Source organism: Hyposmocoma kahamanoa, unplaced genomic scaffold, assembly GCF_003589595.1.
Source record: "Hyposmocoma kahamanoa isolate Upper Pololo Valley unplaced genomic scaffold, ASM358959v1 296, whole genome shotgun sequence".
NCBI lineage: Eukaryota > Metazoa > Arthropoda > Insecta > Lepidoptera > Cosmopterigidae > Hyposmocoma > Hyposmocoma kahamanoa.
In genome coordinates this window covers 83,737-101,313 of record NW_020653780.1, presented here as the reverse complement: position 1 = coordinate 101,313, position 17,577 = coordinate 83,737, and the positions used below count along the sequence as shown (strand labels likewise).

General features: G+C 35.6%; 1 protein-coding gene across 3 annotated transcripts; it reads right to left on the bottom strand.

Moving 5' to 3' along the window:
• Window positions 1–176: 176 nt before the first annotated feature.
• On the bottom strand, window positions 177–14,931 carry LOC113229299 (glutathione S-transferase D7-like). Of its 3 annotated transcripts, none has more exons than XM_026462847.1 (6): window positions 14,442–14,931; window positions 7,777–7,957; window positions 5,184–5,242; window positions 3,762–3,903; window positions 2,239–2,403; window positions 177–353 (listed from the first exon to the last, which is right to left on the bottom strand). In XM_026462847.1, the coding sequence occupies exons 2-6, from the start codon at window positions 7,864–7,866 to the stop codon at window positions 213–215; spliced, it is 597 nt and encodes a 198-aa protein (XP_026318632.1). In that variant the 5' UTR covers window positions 7,867–7,957; window positions 14,442–14,931; the 3' UTR covers window positions 177–212. The 3 variants fall into 3 exon arrangements, with proteins under 3 accessions (XP_026318632.1, XP_026318631.1, XP_026318630.1); XM_026462846.1 differs by lacking the exon at window positions 14,442–14,931 and adding an exon at window positions 11,673–11,797; XM_026462845.1 differs by lacking the exon at window positions 14,442–14,931 and adding an exon at window positions 11,415–11,437.
• Window positions 14,932–17,577: the final 2,646 nt, after the last annotated feature.

Below are 17,577 nucleotides of genomic sequence, written 5' to 3'. Positions count from 1 at the left end.
TACATTCATTAATGGTATCGTTTGCAGTTATTGTGAGACGTGAGCTCCGTATTGGTATTTTCGAGTTATTGCTTATGGTTTTACTACCTGTTTAAAAAACGACTTATTGAGACATGGCGGATAGGAAGAAAAGTGAAATTAATTTGATGTTTTAGATAAAAATTTTATTTCTGTAATGGTGTGTTTGTTGCTACAAAGAACTTATATATCATTTATTCTTTCTTTAGAAAAGAAGCTAAGATCTGTCCTCCGGCATGGTCTATCTCTGTGTAGCCGTATGGTTCCAGCTCTTTCTTGGTGCGTTCGAACCATTTCATCACATTCTCGTAGGGACTCAAATCGAAGCCAAAAGCCTGGAATCAGGAATCACATTTACTATGCTTATATAAGAGAAAACATTATGAGAAAACTCATAAATAAGTCAAACAATTTGGCAAGTGAATATTTTGATATAAATAAGTGCGTTTCTCCACTATTTCGCGACAAAAATATCCATAGTAGGTATATGACCCTATTGACGTAACACTGACTTTATTTATATAAAAAACTAGAAAGGTATCTATATATATAGGCTCGTATATATATATAGGAGCGGATTGAAATAGAAAGAGACATAAACGTGTTTATTCTGGGTTTGAATAAACGTGTAAAAAAATAACTGATGTTAAAAATATTTTAAAGACACGAATTTTTCACGGCGCCATACAAACTCAATCAATCGAGAACTGGAATAAGCAAGAATTATTTTCTCAAAACTTTATCATGTGTCTAAGAGCCTTTTCACATGACAAGCGTTAGACGCGCGTATCAAGACGCGTTTTGCTAATGCGCGCTTACAACTCACCCTCTTGGTAAAATAAGTTCACATCTGCAAAATGACAACTTTTCAAGAGTGAGGTTTAAAGATTCTACCAACGAAATTAATTGATAACTTTTTATGCTTAATGAGAATTAGTATAAAATTTCACATGTAAATTTTCACACATACAATTTGTTTCATATAGTTCGTATTGTTTTATTACTTTCGTGTAATAAAAGCACTTTTGACGTGTTATCATCTGAGGCTTTTTTAATTTTACATTTTTTCTTAAATAATAATATCAAGTGACGGGACGAACGAGCTGTGCGCCTAATGGTAGGCTACACGCATGTCCATAACAATTGTAGTGCCACTCAGAGCTTTAAATCGCAAGGATCTGAGGGGCACTGCTAATGCGCCCGTCACCCTGAGACATGAGTTGATAAGTCTCATGTGCCTGTAAATTCACCAGCACCCTTACCCTTCAAAACCGGAACACAGTAATGCTGACGTTACTGCTTGGCGGCAGAAATAGGCAAGATGGCAGTATTACCCTGGATGAACTCTTTCACAAGGAGCTCTATTGCTACTGAAATTTGCTTTTTTTTACCCAAGGAATGAACTGTACGACTTGTATTCATAAGTAGCCATAGGTATCCATGCTGACACGCGCTGAACGCGCATTGAATGCATCAACAGTAAGCGCGCGTTAGCAAAACGAACCTGTCATGTAAACGTTTGCTGGTGAATTTACAGGAACATGTGACTTGTCAACTTATGTCTCAGATGACAAGCCCGGTGTCAGAGCCCCTCAAACCTTTGTAATTTAAAGCTCTCATTGACACTGCAATCTCTATGGACAGGCGTGTCGCTTATCATCAGGCGCAGGACTTGTTCGTCCCTTCATGTAACATCACAAAAAACCGGCTTTTATGCACATCACTAACTGCATCTTTACATTAGTTATGTAAACAGTCAAAAATACCCTAATAATTTGGTGAAGATTTGTAAAAAATTGTGCATTCAAAGCTATTTTTTCATGGTTACAGTTTATATTGTTTATTATTTGAATAAGAGACAGAAATTGAGCAATCCGAGTCCAAATTAGTTCGTTAGAAGATTTACGTGAAAATTATACGCATGTTGTGCTTACATCTAGTAGGTTCCATTGTATTCGAATTGTATTAAGTACAAAGCATGTCTAGTTAAGACTGATAACTCTGTAACCAGTTTTGTAAGCCAAATAATAAAAAAAAGAGTACCTAATAGTGTCAACCTAAAGTAAAAATATCAGAAGATTCATTCTTGCATCAAATAATTGAGTAGGTATCGAGTGTATAGTACAAAGTGCAGTAACTCTAACGGAACATATTATACCTCCACTAGTAAACTGAAACAATTATTAACTATGAGCAAAAAGTACGTTATCATCAACTCACATCAAGATTAGTGACGGTGACAATAATCGAAATGTCGGCGATAGTAAGGTTGTCTCCAGCGAGGAACGGTTTCCCTTCCAGCATGCCTTCCAGGTAGCCTAAGATCTCGTTCATTTTCTTTACGTTTTCTTCGTTCATTTCTTCGCCTTGAAAGAGCACCGGGCGCTGTAAATCGAGTCCATATAAATATTTACTGTTTTTTTTGCAGTGCTAGCTAGCCAGATGTGGCGCGACTTGCGCGAGAAGCGACATAGAAGTGCGCGCGATATTGTTGTTCTCGCGCTTCTACACACGTCACTTCGCTTCTCGCGCAAGTCGCGCCCAGTCGTGCTTGCGATGCTAGTATTCTATAAATTGTCATGTTTCAATAAAGCAATACAATTTATTAATACAAAGATTTTCTATATGCTTGTTGCAGACCGTTGTTTTTGGTTTTTAACCACTTTTTTGCCATAGCCAGTAGTGCGATTCACGTAAGTTCAAGCTATCAAAATATCGTTGAAGTTACGTAGTCGTTCGATCTTGCCAAAATGGGTATTCACGTATCACTTGTACGAACGTTGATATGAGTAGAATAGAAACGTAACGACTTATGAACGACATCTTGGATTGTGAAATTTGACATTTAGTCATCGAAAGTTTATTGAAAAAACTGTCAAAATTTTAGCAGAATACGTATGACTTGTCGTTTAGAGTCAATTTAAGTTCTATGCATATACCAGAAAATGCTTTAGCGACATTTGGATCGCACGACTTTAAAATTGGACTCGTTGACGTTCACTGTCACACGTGAATACGAAAAAGCAGTTCAACGACTAAATCGCTACGATATCGTAACGGTTTGATTACGTGAATTACCCCCAGGGCTCCGTCACTCGCTGAAGGTCGGCGCAAGCTCTCATACAAATCTTTCATATAAGAGCATTCGGCTTCGCACGACTGCACACGGCGGGCAACGTTATTTTCACATCTCTGAGCACGTGCTTAGGTTCCTTTTTACTCGTAGTGAGCGCTTGGTGTCATTAGTCAGATTTAGAATGCTATTATAGCGTAGATACTTTCAATTTTGTATGAGAGTTATGATTCTGTTACGTAGTAACTAATAAGTAATCTGTGCCATAGCGCCGTCTGTGAAAAAGTCATTAGAAACGAAAAACAAAGATCGGCAACAAGCACAAAGAAGAATTCGTAAGGTTCGCTGGTTCGTTACGTGACTTGGTGAGCATAGCGTTTGGCATAGCGTTTGGTGCGCTGGAAGACATTGGTTCGAATCCAGCCGGATCGAAGGAATTATTTGTGTTAAGTGTTCGATCTTCATATTAATAATTATAACAAACCAGTGGAGTCATTTCACAAAAACAATTGAATATCATGATGGTCAAACATCGTGACACTCAATAACTTAAGAAATTACAATACAACAAACCACACATAGAATTGAAAGCTTTGCCCTCCGTATATTGAATGGATCTTGGCTTGTTATTTAAAGCCAACGTAATTATTTTGCTATTTTTTGTACTTACATAGAGATTGAGGTATACAGGAGACAAGGTACCCACGTCGAAGTTGAGGCGTTGATCAATTATGGCCCTTTGACGCGGATTGCGAGGGTACAGGCTGTCATCACGTCCATAGGCGTTCACGAGGTACGCCATTATCGCACGACTGCAATTTTAATTTGGTATTTTGTATCCGTTAGAAAACTTATTGTCTAAAAGATTCATTTTATGATATGTACAATTCCCATATGCTACCTGCCTACAAGGGCGTTCAGTTTCGCCGCATTTCCGCGTCTCAGGAAAAATGAGACTTTCGAGACTATTTCAGAAGTAAGTTTTTATACGTATGGGCTAGGCGTTTAGGTGTTTCGATTGAAACACAATATAATACTTGATTACTAAGTCTTTACTAAGTCAAACTATAAAATCAAAAATTATTTATGAAAGTATTTTCATTTTGCCTAGCGGGCATGTAAGAAACAAAGGGAGTTTAATGTAGTTTCAGATAGAGAGGTCCTGATTTTTAAGCGTCTTCAAAAAAGGAAGGAGGTTCTCCATTCGACTGTATTGTATGTATGTTACGTGATAACTCGACGGCATTTGTGAACCGATTTTGATGATTCTTTTTTTGTTGGAAAGCGGCACATTGGTCCCATTTAAATTTGAAGAATATATTCCACCTCTAAGAGTGGCAAACTATGGGATGAATTCTGTTTCGAGCATTTTCCGGTAACCGATTTCAATAAAACTGGGCAAGCTTTTGATGTCGGTCCTTTTTTTTACAAAAAAATTTACAATTGTATTACTATCTTTCCACAATCTCTACAGATTATACTATGCTCCACTTTATGCATAGTGTTGCTATGTTCATGTAACCTAAATGTCCATGTAAAAATTACTGTTGGGGTAGTAGATTTTTAATATGTTTAATTAAGCAATTTAAGTACATAAAGTGACGATATTCCCGAGACCGAAAACACTAGTCCCGAGTATCGAAAATGACAAAAAACCGTCGACATTTTCGAAATTCACGAAATCGAGATTCACGATATAAAAGGCCTACAGGCTACTGGAATCTCAACTACGATAGCCACTACCTACAGATTATGAATCACCTGCTCAACAAATCGATACTACAATAAAACAAAAAGTCAGTCATTGTCAACTAACTATTATAAATTTAATATCCATATACTTAATAAATTATGTAAAATACGTCTTTTGCTTGCCGTAATTGAAAATTGCCGACTACGTAATGACCACCTAAGAAATACAACAACATCACCAATGGCATAAAGCCATTGTCAATTACCTATACAAAAGACCTATGTATTTACAGTGCTATCTCATTACATACACGCAATTCATTATGCGCTGTAATAGGCGTTCGAACACCGGCTGTTTTGTGCAAGCGAGAAGAAAAAATGGACAGTAAAAATTATACACCTCTCCCAGAGAATGAATCCATTGTCGTCCATAGTTGGTATCGTGTGCTGAGGATTCATCTGAGGATAGAAAGTTTAGGTGTTATTATGAGTTTTTAGGTTTTCCCGATGCTACACATTACAACTGTTTTTAACCGACTTCAAAAAAGAGAGGAGGTTCTCAATTTTTTTGTATTTTTTGTGTGTTACTCAGACATTTCTGAACTTTCTTTTTTTGTTAGTAAAGAGATGCTTCAGTAGACGTCCCATTCAAATTTGAAGAAAATATTCCATCTCTAAGGGCGGCAAATTTGGGGATAAATCCGGTTTACTGGAGTACACCACTTTCCGTTAACCGAGTTCAATAAAACTTGAGAAATAGATGTAATCTCACAAACATTTGAAGTCGGTTTTTTTTTACAAAAGTTATAACTATTTCGGATCTAAATCGCGTATACTTGTTTTTCAAACAAAACATCGCATGTAGCGTAAATTGCAATATTGTTTGGTAAATTAAAAATAAGGTATTGCCATTAATAATTTTTCTCACTGTAGTTTAGAATAGGTCATTTGGTATTAATATTAGACATGACTAATTGATGACTTTACCATCTCAGTCAACCGTGATCTGTAGGGCTAGCACGACAAGGCGCAACTTGCGCGAGAGCAACCTATGGCACGAGAACTCTATGCGAGAATAGCCGCGCTTTATGTCGCTCTTTATGTCGCTCTCTTTATGTCGCGCTCTAACTCGCGCTTTATGTCGCTCTCGCGCTAGTCGCGCGCGCCCTTTCGTGCTAGCCCTTCTGGGGACAGTAAAGAGTCCGAAAGGTCGGTTTGATTGAAAAAGCATATACAGGTACGCGATTTAGATGCAAAAAATTATTACATAATTTTATAATATATTTTTCCAGGGAAGTACTGCCTTACCTATTTCTGCCGCCAGGCAGTAATGTCAGCATTACTGTGTTCCCGTTTTGAAGGGTAAGGGTGGTGGTGAAATCACAGGCTCATAGGACTTGTCAACTTAGGTCTCAGGGTGACGGGCGCAGTGGCAGTGCCCCTCAGATCTTTGCGATTTAAAGCTCTGAGTGGCACTGCAACTGTTATAGACAGGCGTGTAGCTTACCATCAGGCGCACGATTTTTTCGTCCCGTAACTTCATATTATAAAAAAAAATATTACTTGGCAATTACAAAATTGGAAGCTCACGAATTTCGCGTGGACGGGACTTAGCGTTTAAGTTTCTAGGTAAATCAATGAATTGAGTGAAATTATCGAGTGGTAAATAACAATGTGACAAATTTTCGAAGAACTTCTGTTTCTGGTTCAACAGAATTGACTTCTATTTAATTGAGCAGCATGTGTATAAAAAAGAGTAGCTATGCTTCTGAAAGTTCACTTTTGTGCTTGTGGCTGTGGTATTTACATGGTTGCCTATTTACATAGCCACATAATGGTAATTACATAATATTGCAAATGTACACATTTCTAAGCTCTTTGTCCTCAACTTGTAGAATTTTGGCAGAAATATTCTATTGATTTGAAATATAGTTTTCCCTTGTCTTTAAATAAAGAGAAATTATTTGTAGTGTTTTTCAAATAGGGATATAACAATTTTGTATTTCAATAAAACACATAATAATTGAGATCTCAAGCTGAAATTTATTCCAGGTGCAGTACACAAGTTACATTTAAGAATGGAATTCGATCTCGTTCATATGACCGCCACGAACACGTTTGCAGCGTTCAATTCTTTGGAGCCAATTTTCCACCACCCATCCTCACATACCGGACGAAATGTTGGCAATTTCGCGTTTGATATTGTTCCTGAGCTCATTTAACGTTGTTGGCTTGTTGACATAAACCAACGACTACATAACCTCATAAAAAGTAATCCAGTGGCTTTAGGTCGCATGAGCGAGATGGCCATTCGACCGGATCATTTCGCGAGATTACACGATTATCAAACTTCCTCTTCAATCGATTGTTTGACTAACTGCAAACGTGCTCGCAGTGGTCATATGAACAAGATCGAATTCCATTCTTAAATGTAATATGTGCACTGTACCTGGAATAAATTTCAGGTCGATATTTCAATTATTCTGTGTTTTATTGAAATACAAAGCTGTTATGTCCATATTGAAAACCCGATACGTTTCCTTAACGGTACTTACTTATCGTCGAGGATAGTGCAATTACGAGTAACTAGCATGTGATTATGAGCCTCCATTTAGGTCATTTAGGGGCTAAATCAAATCCGCGTAATGTTGTTGCAACCAAATTAGCGTGATCTATTGTTATCAGTCCGTAGACAATATAAATTAATGCTTACTGTGCAAAAATGAAAGTCGTAGCCATTCAAATAACAAAGTAATAACGTCAACGTTTTCCCTCTCCTATGAAATTTGGTTTGGTGAATATACGCTGTTTTAACTGCGTTATGCAAATTTTAATATTTCGTTGTCCTGACCACAAAAGCAAATTTTTTACAAGGAAATAAAGTTTTTTTATGTTTCTATGACAGAACCAATTAGAAATTGATATTGATGATCCAGAAACAAAAATCGTGTTACATGGTTTGCCAAGCGTATATAGTTGTAATGTATCTTTACCTTCAGATACTCTGGAGTCATATGCGCGCCCTCCATGATGTTAGTAAGCACAAGATCGAGCTCCAAGCCCAGCACCCTGGCCAGCATCATGACCGACCTGCAGGGTGGCGAGGGCGGCAGGTAGTACAGTTTTATTGGTTGCGCCGGAATTTTGCTGTTTTTAGAACGAGCTGCCGCGTTGCTGTTAAACAAATGACAGGCGTTAAAGAAATTCACATTAGGTAACGTACTACGGACGTGGTACTGGTTGACTATTGCTTAATTAGATGATTAATAATACTTGTTAAATAAAAGAAAGATCGTTTGGAATTTTTGTCCGCAAGTTTCGTAAAATTCGTCTTAATATACAGTGTGATTTTTCAACCGGGACAGTATGGGGAAAGCCGAAACCATAGGAGATACAGAGAGACTGAGAGTTCATGGTCTCGATGGTACTCAATCTGTTGAGGTAAATAAAATATGTTTTATACACGATTAAGTGCCGAATTAATAATGCGTGAAAACCGTAAAATCAGTATTTGACATCGTAAAAGTTTTTGGTCAAGCGTGAGTTATCCATAAAAATGAATAATATAATCTATCGGTAGAAAAAACTCGGGACAGCGGATCATTTTCCCTGTACCTCCTATGGTTTCGGATTTCCCCACACTGACCACCATTTAAATATGCACGTAATTAAATACTTAGTATATTAGGTCATTAAAATATTTTTAAATAAAGAATCTGTGGGAAGAATATAAAAAGAGCGGTGATAGCTTAATGGGTGAACGTTTGCCTCTCAACTGAGAGGATCGACGGTTCAAACCCCGGTGGTACCGCCACTGGATGTGGCCCAGTTTTTATTATTTAGTAAATATCGCTATTGGTGAAGGATAATATCATAATAAAATCTACACGTCGAGGTTCTTAATCCTTAGAAAACGTATGAAATTTAAGTCTAAGAATATGGGCTAAACCCTCTATTTAGAGGAGACACGTGCCTAGGTAATGATTATTTAAGTATATAGTTTTGGACACGTATAGTGCTCGAAAGTTATATTTATAGTTTCTTCTAGTAGAAATAATATTTTTTATCTACAATAAACTATTTTTTCGTACCTAATTTATATTATTTTGTTTTTTCAAACAAACCAACGTTTGGGGTTTTTTAGGGCCAGTGTTCACACTGACCAACCAACGAGGGTCAGCATCGAAAAGGATCTTATAGCCGCGAGCGCACACTGATGAGGAATATCATTTCTTTATTTTTTTATAAGATATCATATTTGACCTCCAATTCGCCAGATGGTAAGTGACGGTGAAGTCGACGATGGAGCAAGCATACCTAAATAATGCCTATTCACTGTTGCCTTAAAAAGGCCCAAGTTACAATGTTCAGTTCGCCATATGAATGTGGACGCGTAAAGCTTCACGCGGATTCTTGGAACATCCACTACATCTCTTACTACACGAATAGCGTGCCTTCCGTTTGCAGCTATTCTGATAATTCCGACGCCTCCCGCCGCGATATCCTCTAGCGAGCTCTTTGACACCGCCATGGATCAATAACTCAAGTTGAGTTAAGTTGTTTTGTACAGCAATAAAGCTTCTCGTGAAAGAGTCCGTTCAGGGAAGTACTGCCACCTTACCACATTTCTGCCGCCAAGCAGTAATGTCAGCATTACAGTGTTCCGGTTTTGAAGGGTCCTGGTGAAATTACAGGCACATGAGACTTACCAACTTATGTCTTGGAATGACGGGCGCAGTGGCAGTGTCTCTCAGATCTTTGCTATTTGAAGCTGCAACAATTATTGACAGGCCTGTCGTTTACCATCAGGCGCACGACTTGTTCGTCCTGTCACTACCGTATCATAAAAAAAAGTTGTTGATCCATGATACCGCATAGAGAAATATACGCTGCAATACTGAAAGGTTCATCGCAGCATTAAAATGCCTTATTGCATTTAAAATACATTAATAAATATTTTATACATTCCCATTCGTCTGCTTGCGCTGACCCATAAAGATTACACGGTCACGCCTTACCGTCAAATGTACATGATTTTAGACCCAGTAGTTACGTGCAATAAATAAGACAATCTCATTAATTACTTATAAACAATTATCGATTTTGTTTATAAATATTACTTTGATCATTTGATTACATTTAGACAATTATTATTCGTTTGTGCTAGACTCGAGCATACATTAGGCACAACTAGGCGTTATTAGGCATAGTCAAATTTTACCAGTCGTCTACCTGACGGTTAAGTATCCAAAAATACATTGCTCGCATATCCTAAATTATGTAATGAACATTTTTAGCGAAATGAAGGTATTATCATTTAAGTGACAATAAAACTTTGTGTGTCATTAACTCAGAAGTTACCGCAATGCAAATGCGTTAGTTTATGACAAGAGGGCAATATAGTCTAATGCAGCCATATAAAATACTTATTAGAAAGGTGCTTCTTAATAATAATAATATTAGACAACATCATATAGGTTGCTCCGGTCCCAAAGTAAGTAGCTAAAGCACTTCTGTTATGAAAATCGGAAACATCTACGGCACCACAAACGCTAAGACCCGAGACAATACAGAAAAATTACTACATTGAACCGTATCCGTATTAAATCGAATCCGGGACTTCTGAGATGGCGACACTATGAAAACCGCTGTGCAAGTCACTCGACGTTGTCATTCTTCAACTATGGATTCTTATATTTTTTTAAGTCTTTAGCGAGATATATTTAGGTTTTGTGTTTGAATATATTTATTCGGTTTTTTTGCATTTTTTTAACGCCCACACTCATAGGCCCGCACTAGGAAAACCCTGTACCGCGGGTACCATGCACACACATATAGACAACTACAAATTATACCCAAACTCACGAGAGAAATAAATGTAGGCCATACAAATATTTCTCCTGGCCCGGGAATCGAACACGGGACCTCTGCGTGGCAGTCCAGCATGGTAACAATGTTACGGGTCATGTAACATAGCAAACATACGTACCTATGTATATGCCCAGAAATATAAAAATTTTGAGTATAGCTAGTCTACCGTAATTAATAATAGGCCCAAGGCGTAATAGAGGTGTTTTCATTATACTCCGAGACACACTCAATCTTTTAGCCAAATCTGATAAGACTATTTTGGTGAGTCCGCTGGGACTGCCGCTGGTAGGTTGCGGAAGAGTAGTTAGACTATTTCCCTGGGTTTTACTGGGCAGGCCTCTTTCCTTTTCCACTAGGATCAATAAAGGGAGAAGGGTCCCACATCACATCGCATCCCCCAAGTGCGGTGGTATCCATAACGTATTTTCCAGGGTTTTCAAAAAAAGCGTAATTAAGAATAATATTTTGCAACACCTAAGTCTCTGAGAACCAAATTTCAAATATTGAAATGAGGAATTTTATATTTGAAAAATAAAAAGAAGAAAAAAAAATGTTTCATTGAGTTTGTAGGTACTATTTAGATAATGGATGAATTACACGAAATACGATATAAGATCTGCGATATCGAGTGCAAAAAACAACATAGAAAAGCAAGATTAAGATAGGCACATACAATTCAAACCTTTCTTTTTAACCTTAGTAAAGCAACCTATTTGCTATGAATTAGCCCACCACCGCGTGATATTAACTTTCAACTTACCTAATCATATTTACCAATAAAACTATTGAAAATATGGTTCCTGAAAGATTCATTTCTACGCGTATTTTTAACACTTTGTTAAGGCAATTATGAAGCGAATTTCTCTCACTAACTTTTGCTAATTATCTATAGATAAAACACAATAGACGTAACAAGTATTAACAAACAGTCTATATTCAACTGATTGTCAATACAGTTACGATCTTTTCCTAATAAGATATTGTCATAAAAAGAGATTTCCTCTAATCCAAAACTCACTTCGCTGTCTGAAGGTTTTCTACGGCGGATTTGTTTACACATTGCCCCAGTTTGAATTATTTATATGAAAGCACTATATACTTAAGAAATCTTTGACATAACCTATATCGATGTAGACAAGTAGATAATTTTATACAGTTCAATAAATAAGAATGTCATTTGAAAGTTGAAGTAATATATATCAAGCGAAATAATGTGAAACATGCAAATGTAACTCAGATTTACAAAAATGTAATTTGTTTGTTGTTTAATATAGGACTTAACGTGTTTGTTATGCAAAATTTGTACTAGAACATAACAAAAATGTTACACTATAGGTACTCGTAGAGATTCAACGGAATCGCGATGCGTACTGCCGTAAGTCTAATGAGGAACGACCTATTTTATACAAGGTTATGATTTTGATGACAGTGTTTTGTTCACGGCACCATGGTAACGTAAGGTGGGCGGAACGGACTGAGCGACTACTCACGCTGACAAAGGAACCACGCTGACCACTTAGGGCGCGTTTTATTTATCGTTGGACCACTGTCGCGTCTAGCCTGTACCCATATCACGACTATCTATTGTGTCTGTGTCTGACAATTTATCGACACACGGCAGCCGCCTTGTGGTTTACACGACAGAATTGTTTGAAGCTGCAATTATCTGTCGTCAAATTTTATCGTGACGTTTTATTTATCGTCAGACATCTATTATGTTGTGGATATTCCTAAGAATCGCACGAAGCGTTACTCTTCCACATTTATATGGCGAAGGGCTATAGAGTGGAATTCCCTGCCTGCAGACTTCTCCCTGAACATTATAACTTGGACCTTTTCAAGGCGAGAGCGAATAGGCATTACTTAGGTGTGTATGCTTCATCGTCGACCTCATCGCGCATCAGGTGAGATGGAGGTCAAATGCGCAGTTACATTTTATAAAAAAAAGGTCGACTGTCGTTCTATCTCTTCCCATTGCATTGCCACAACAGTCTGTCGTCGTAAGTCAAAAAAGTCGTGAGTGACAGTTAATTGTGTTGTTCTATGTGTGAACAACTTCATTTAAATATACAATCCACGACACTTTACACTGCACGACTATCTCTCCTCACGACATAATGGGAACTCGCCCTTAGAGCTATATTTCTTAGATTTACAAATGTTTACCCTATGACAAAAACTAATACGGATGGATTTCCTGTAGCTCGAAACAAAATACGCATTTAATGTCGTATAATAACGACGTCTAAGGACATTTAGATTGTCTATTACAATTAAGTAAACAGGGTTTATATAAAAATAATATTTCGTTTGTGTTAACTACTGCTGCTTGTAATACTTAATTGTAGATTATTAATTACTAGATAATTCGTTTTTTCTAAGGCACCACGAAAATTGTAGTCGCCTATGCCTTGTAATTTTTTCTTTTGTTTACTTATAGCATGTGCTAAGTATCTAATTGAACTGTGCTAGTCATGACAATCATTCTAGTAAAGCGTGAAGAATTCTAAGCAATATAAAGAGCCTAAAGGAAATCTATTTGACGAAGTAATCATAGCTGTGACTCTATCTTGTTTAAAAATGTTTACCGTGCCGCATACCAGCCTCTAGATCTTCACGTGTGTCATACTTATCGTTTTTTGACTTTTATCCATACCATAATATATGATGACGTCATTTTGATCTTATATTGTGATATATAATAACCATAACAATTACGAATAAATTTTCAGATCTCATCTATGAAGATAAACACCGCCGTGACCTGACTAAATTGAAAGAAATAGGATCGGTTTCCATTGAAACGAGAAGCAAAAACATGTGACGAGTTCTAAACAGAGTTACCGATACGCCTGACTACACCATAATGAAGTTTTGTATCTAGATATAAATCTATACAAAGGAATGTAAAGTAACTAGGTGGATCATTTTCAGATTAGTTTCCTCTACCTAATTCCGGTGGCGTTTTTTATTATTTAAACGTCCTAGAATGTTATCATGAAATATTATATAATATTGCACGACAATGTACTCAAATAATATTATCAAATTGTAGTAGCAGTAGAACTACTTGTGAAAGAGTTCGTCCAGGGAAGTACTGTACTTTACGTATTACTGTCGCCGAGAGCATTACTGCGTTCCAGTTTGGAAGGGTACGGGTGCTGGTGTAATTACAGGCACATGGGACTTGTCAACTTATGTCTCAGAGACAACCACCAGGCTACCACCAGGCGCACGACTTGATCGTCCCTTCAAAAAATATCAAATAATATCAAAAAATCAAGATAAAAAAATATTTAAATAATAAAAAATTGCCACCGCAATTAGGTAGACAAAAGTAACCTGCAAATTACCTAGGTATTATTAACGTGTGATCGAGCGATTGGTTGTAAACATGTAAAATACGTGACAAATGTACATCTGATGTATAATTTTGTTCAAGGTTGACACTGTTCCATGATTGCCTTTGTATTAGAGTTGATGATATTTCTATTTCGGATCATATTTTTTTACAATTACTGTAATAGTAATAGTGACAAAGTGCAAATTATGGCATCAGATAAAGTCATATCCATCCACCAGCCTTTATGTAGAATCACGTTTATGATGTTATTGTGCGATCATCGTTTTAAATTTTGTCATAAACATACCTCAACAAGTTAGCAGAAAATTAACAACTCGACAGATAAAAACAACAAACCTTAAGAACACGTTTAATAAAAAATCATCAGAACTCGATACAAAAGGAGATTTCGTAAATTTTACAAAGTATAAATAAGTTTTTAACCGTAATTAGATCCTCAAGCTTAGCAAATTATTATTTCGATGATTTTGGAGTGTCTACAAATGTCACTGGTGTCACTTGTCATCTAGCACTTCCACAGTCGATGCACTGCTTGCATTGTCTTTAAGGTCTAAGTCAGCGACATCTTGCTTAGACACTGTTGTGACGGCTGTCTCACTTTTTATATAATTTATTCGTCCCTTTGTCTCCTCGGTGCCTTTAGAAGGTTCCTCCTGACTTATTTTCACTTTTCTGCTCTTAGAATTTCCCATCCTGTTTTCACTGAACGCGTGTGGTTTATACTAAACGTAAAAAGGTTCTATCCCACCCTTGTTTGCACTAGATAACACCAGATAGCCACTCTCAACAATTGAAATAGTCCGATAAAAGTGGGACACAGTCATAAGTGAAAGAGAAAAACGCTACTGAGACAAATATATTCGGCGAATACATTATAAATGCCACCCAAAAGATAAGGCGACAATGACACAGTGGCCGCATTACTGTTTCTCTGGTTTATAAATATTTATATTCGTGTTAAATTTATAAGTTACAGGAAAAATTGACTATAATTGATCATAACCATCTTCAAAATATGTCTGAATATCATTTATACGCATAGTAAAAATAATAAAACTTTTATAGAATTCAATATTACACTGCGAGACTAGGTATTTTTTTTATATTGGCAATCTTTTTGGAATTTCCGTCCACATTCTTATACGTATCATACACTTGAGTAAACAATATATTGATATAGAATATAATAGTTGACATATGTAGACAATTTGGTTTATAAGTACAATACATTACACGATGATACTACGGATGGCAAATTACATATTGTATTTGGTATAATTGCTACATTATAGCCAATTAGATGTTATAAAATGTACAGTCACGTTCATTAGTAAGAACTATTCATTCAAACAATAAGGATAAAAAGTCATAAATTGTCAAAAAAACTTTCCGAATATTTTTGATTCGACAAGAACTTAATTTTGCTTTGAAATAACTTTTTTATATAAAAAAACCGACCTTTGCTCTGACCGAAAATTTTGCGTTCCATTTTCGTTGTGTTTTATTTTGATTGGAATTACATTAATTTGCCAAGTTTTGAAATCAGTTAACAGAAAGCGGTCGAAATGTAATAAACCGACTTCACGCCCTAATTTGCCCTCCTCAGAGATTTAATATTATTCATTTACTCCCTTTTCAACAAAAAAGAATCATCGAAATCGGTTCACAAAATGGCGGCGTAATTGAGAACTCCTCCTTTTTTGAAGTCGGTTAAAAAGATAACCTATTTCTTGCTTTTGCTGTCTTTCAAGAAACAATTAGGAAAAAATCTCTAAATTAGTCACACGGTACCCTAAAAAAAGAATTATCTTGAAAGCCTATGCACACAATGACTTATCTATCCGAGCCAGTGCCAATGAATCATAATCTCAACTTCGTCACTGTGCTCTGAAGGTGTCTTTCGTAAAGTACCTACTGATAACAATAAAAATGTAAATAACAAAGACACAACGTTTCAGATAAAATAACTGTTGAATATAGGTAGTTTGCTTGTAAAATACATTTCGGTAATAATAACTAATATTTGATTTGTTTTGGGACATAAGTAAAGTAATGTCTATGCAATTAAATAAAAATACATATTAATTGAATGTGAAAAATAATCTTAAATATCACATATTTCTGTCAATCAGCCAGACGTATCCAAGGCGTTGTAAAGACCTTAAAACGCTGGTAATTTGTAAAAAAAATATTTGAATACATTGTTAATACTGCGCATTCGGACCCTGTGACCTCGATCATTTATTTTTCAATTGTTCATTTTTTAATCTACAGCGATTGTTATTTATTTGTTTATGCAAAGATATTATAACTACAGATAATTTACCTAATATTGTACACGGACTCTTGAAAATATTCTATATGTGTGATATTATTTTTAATTTTTTCTTGAATACTTTTGGCTCTTTGTAAATACTTTCTTTTTTATTATTATTTTTTATATTATTGTATTTAGGTTTATTCCATTCTATTATATTTATGTTAGTTATGTAGTTTTAAGCTGATGGTCTTGTAGCCATAGCTCAATAAATTAAAAACATAAGTTATGACACATTTATAAATGAGGCTAACAGCGCAAAAGCGGTGTAACCCAAATTTTTTCTACAATATTACTTTAGATGATACTAGCGTACATAATCACATGTGTTTGGGGTCTAATTACTTGAACGTTTATTACTAATTTCTACAATTTCTCGTCATTACGTCTACGAGTACAATTTTTTTTCAATTATTTTGCCGAAAATCGAGAATAGAATGTCTGTCCGCGCCACTTAACTTTTCAAAACACCTCCGATAAAAATGGCTCCTTTAACGCCATGTGCAAGAAAATATCCATCATGTTTTTCGGTTTCAAAGACAATCTTTTACGTAATTTTTAAACTAATAATTTAAGATCAATAAAATATGGAAATTACAATTGCAAATTAATGTGACAGCAATTGCTTTATCACGAAACGTAACAATTAATTAGTACACAATTGAATATTTTTATGTAATACATTACTCACGGACATATAAATTAACTTATAAAGAACTTATTTTTATAATTCGGTGCAAAACACACAAGTATCTAATAAATTATTAATGTAATTAATATATGTATATTATTATATTATAAAAATACAAAAACTAATATACACTTTTTTAAACTAATCATAACGTACTTGAATCTATTTTCATGTATAAATAGAATTAATAATTGATTATGTATTGGTCATATGTGATTATTAAAAAATAAATTTGGCTAATTTTAAATTCCTCATTCTCAATCCTTCATCTTTTATTGCATGGGGTTATCCCACTTTTGCGCTGATAACTTGATATAATAACATAATATCATTGACTTTTTATAATATACTAAATATGTTCTGTATAATATTACTGCCTGTATACATCCACATCATTCAAATAATAATGATGTTTTGAATTATTTTTTTTGTACGTACGTCACTTTGTCACAGCGTGTTAATATAAACTAATTATCAAATTCGATACCGAAAATGCACTTATTTGTAATTATTGTAGTTGTTAGCAGTTAAGCTGATGACATCATTACAGG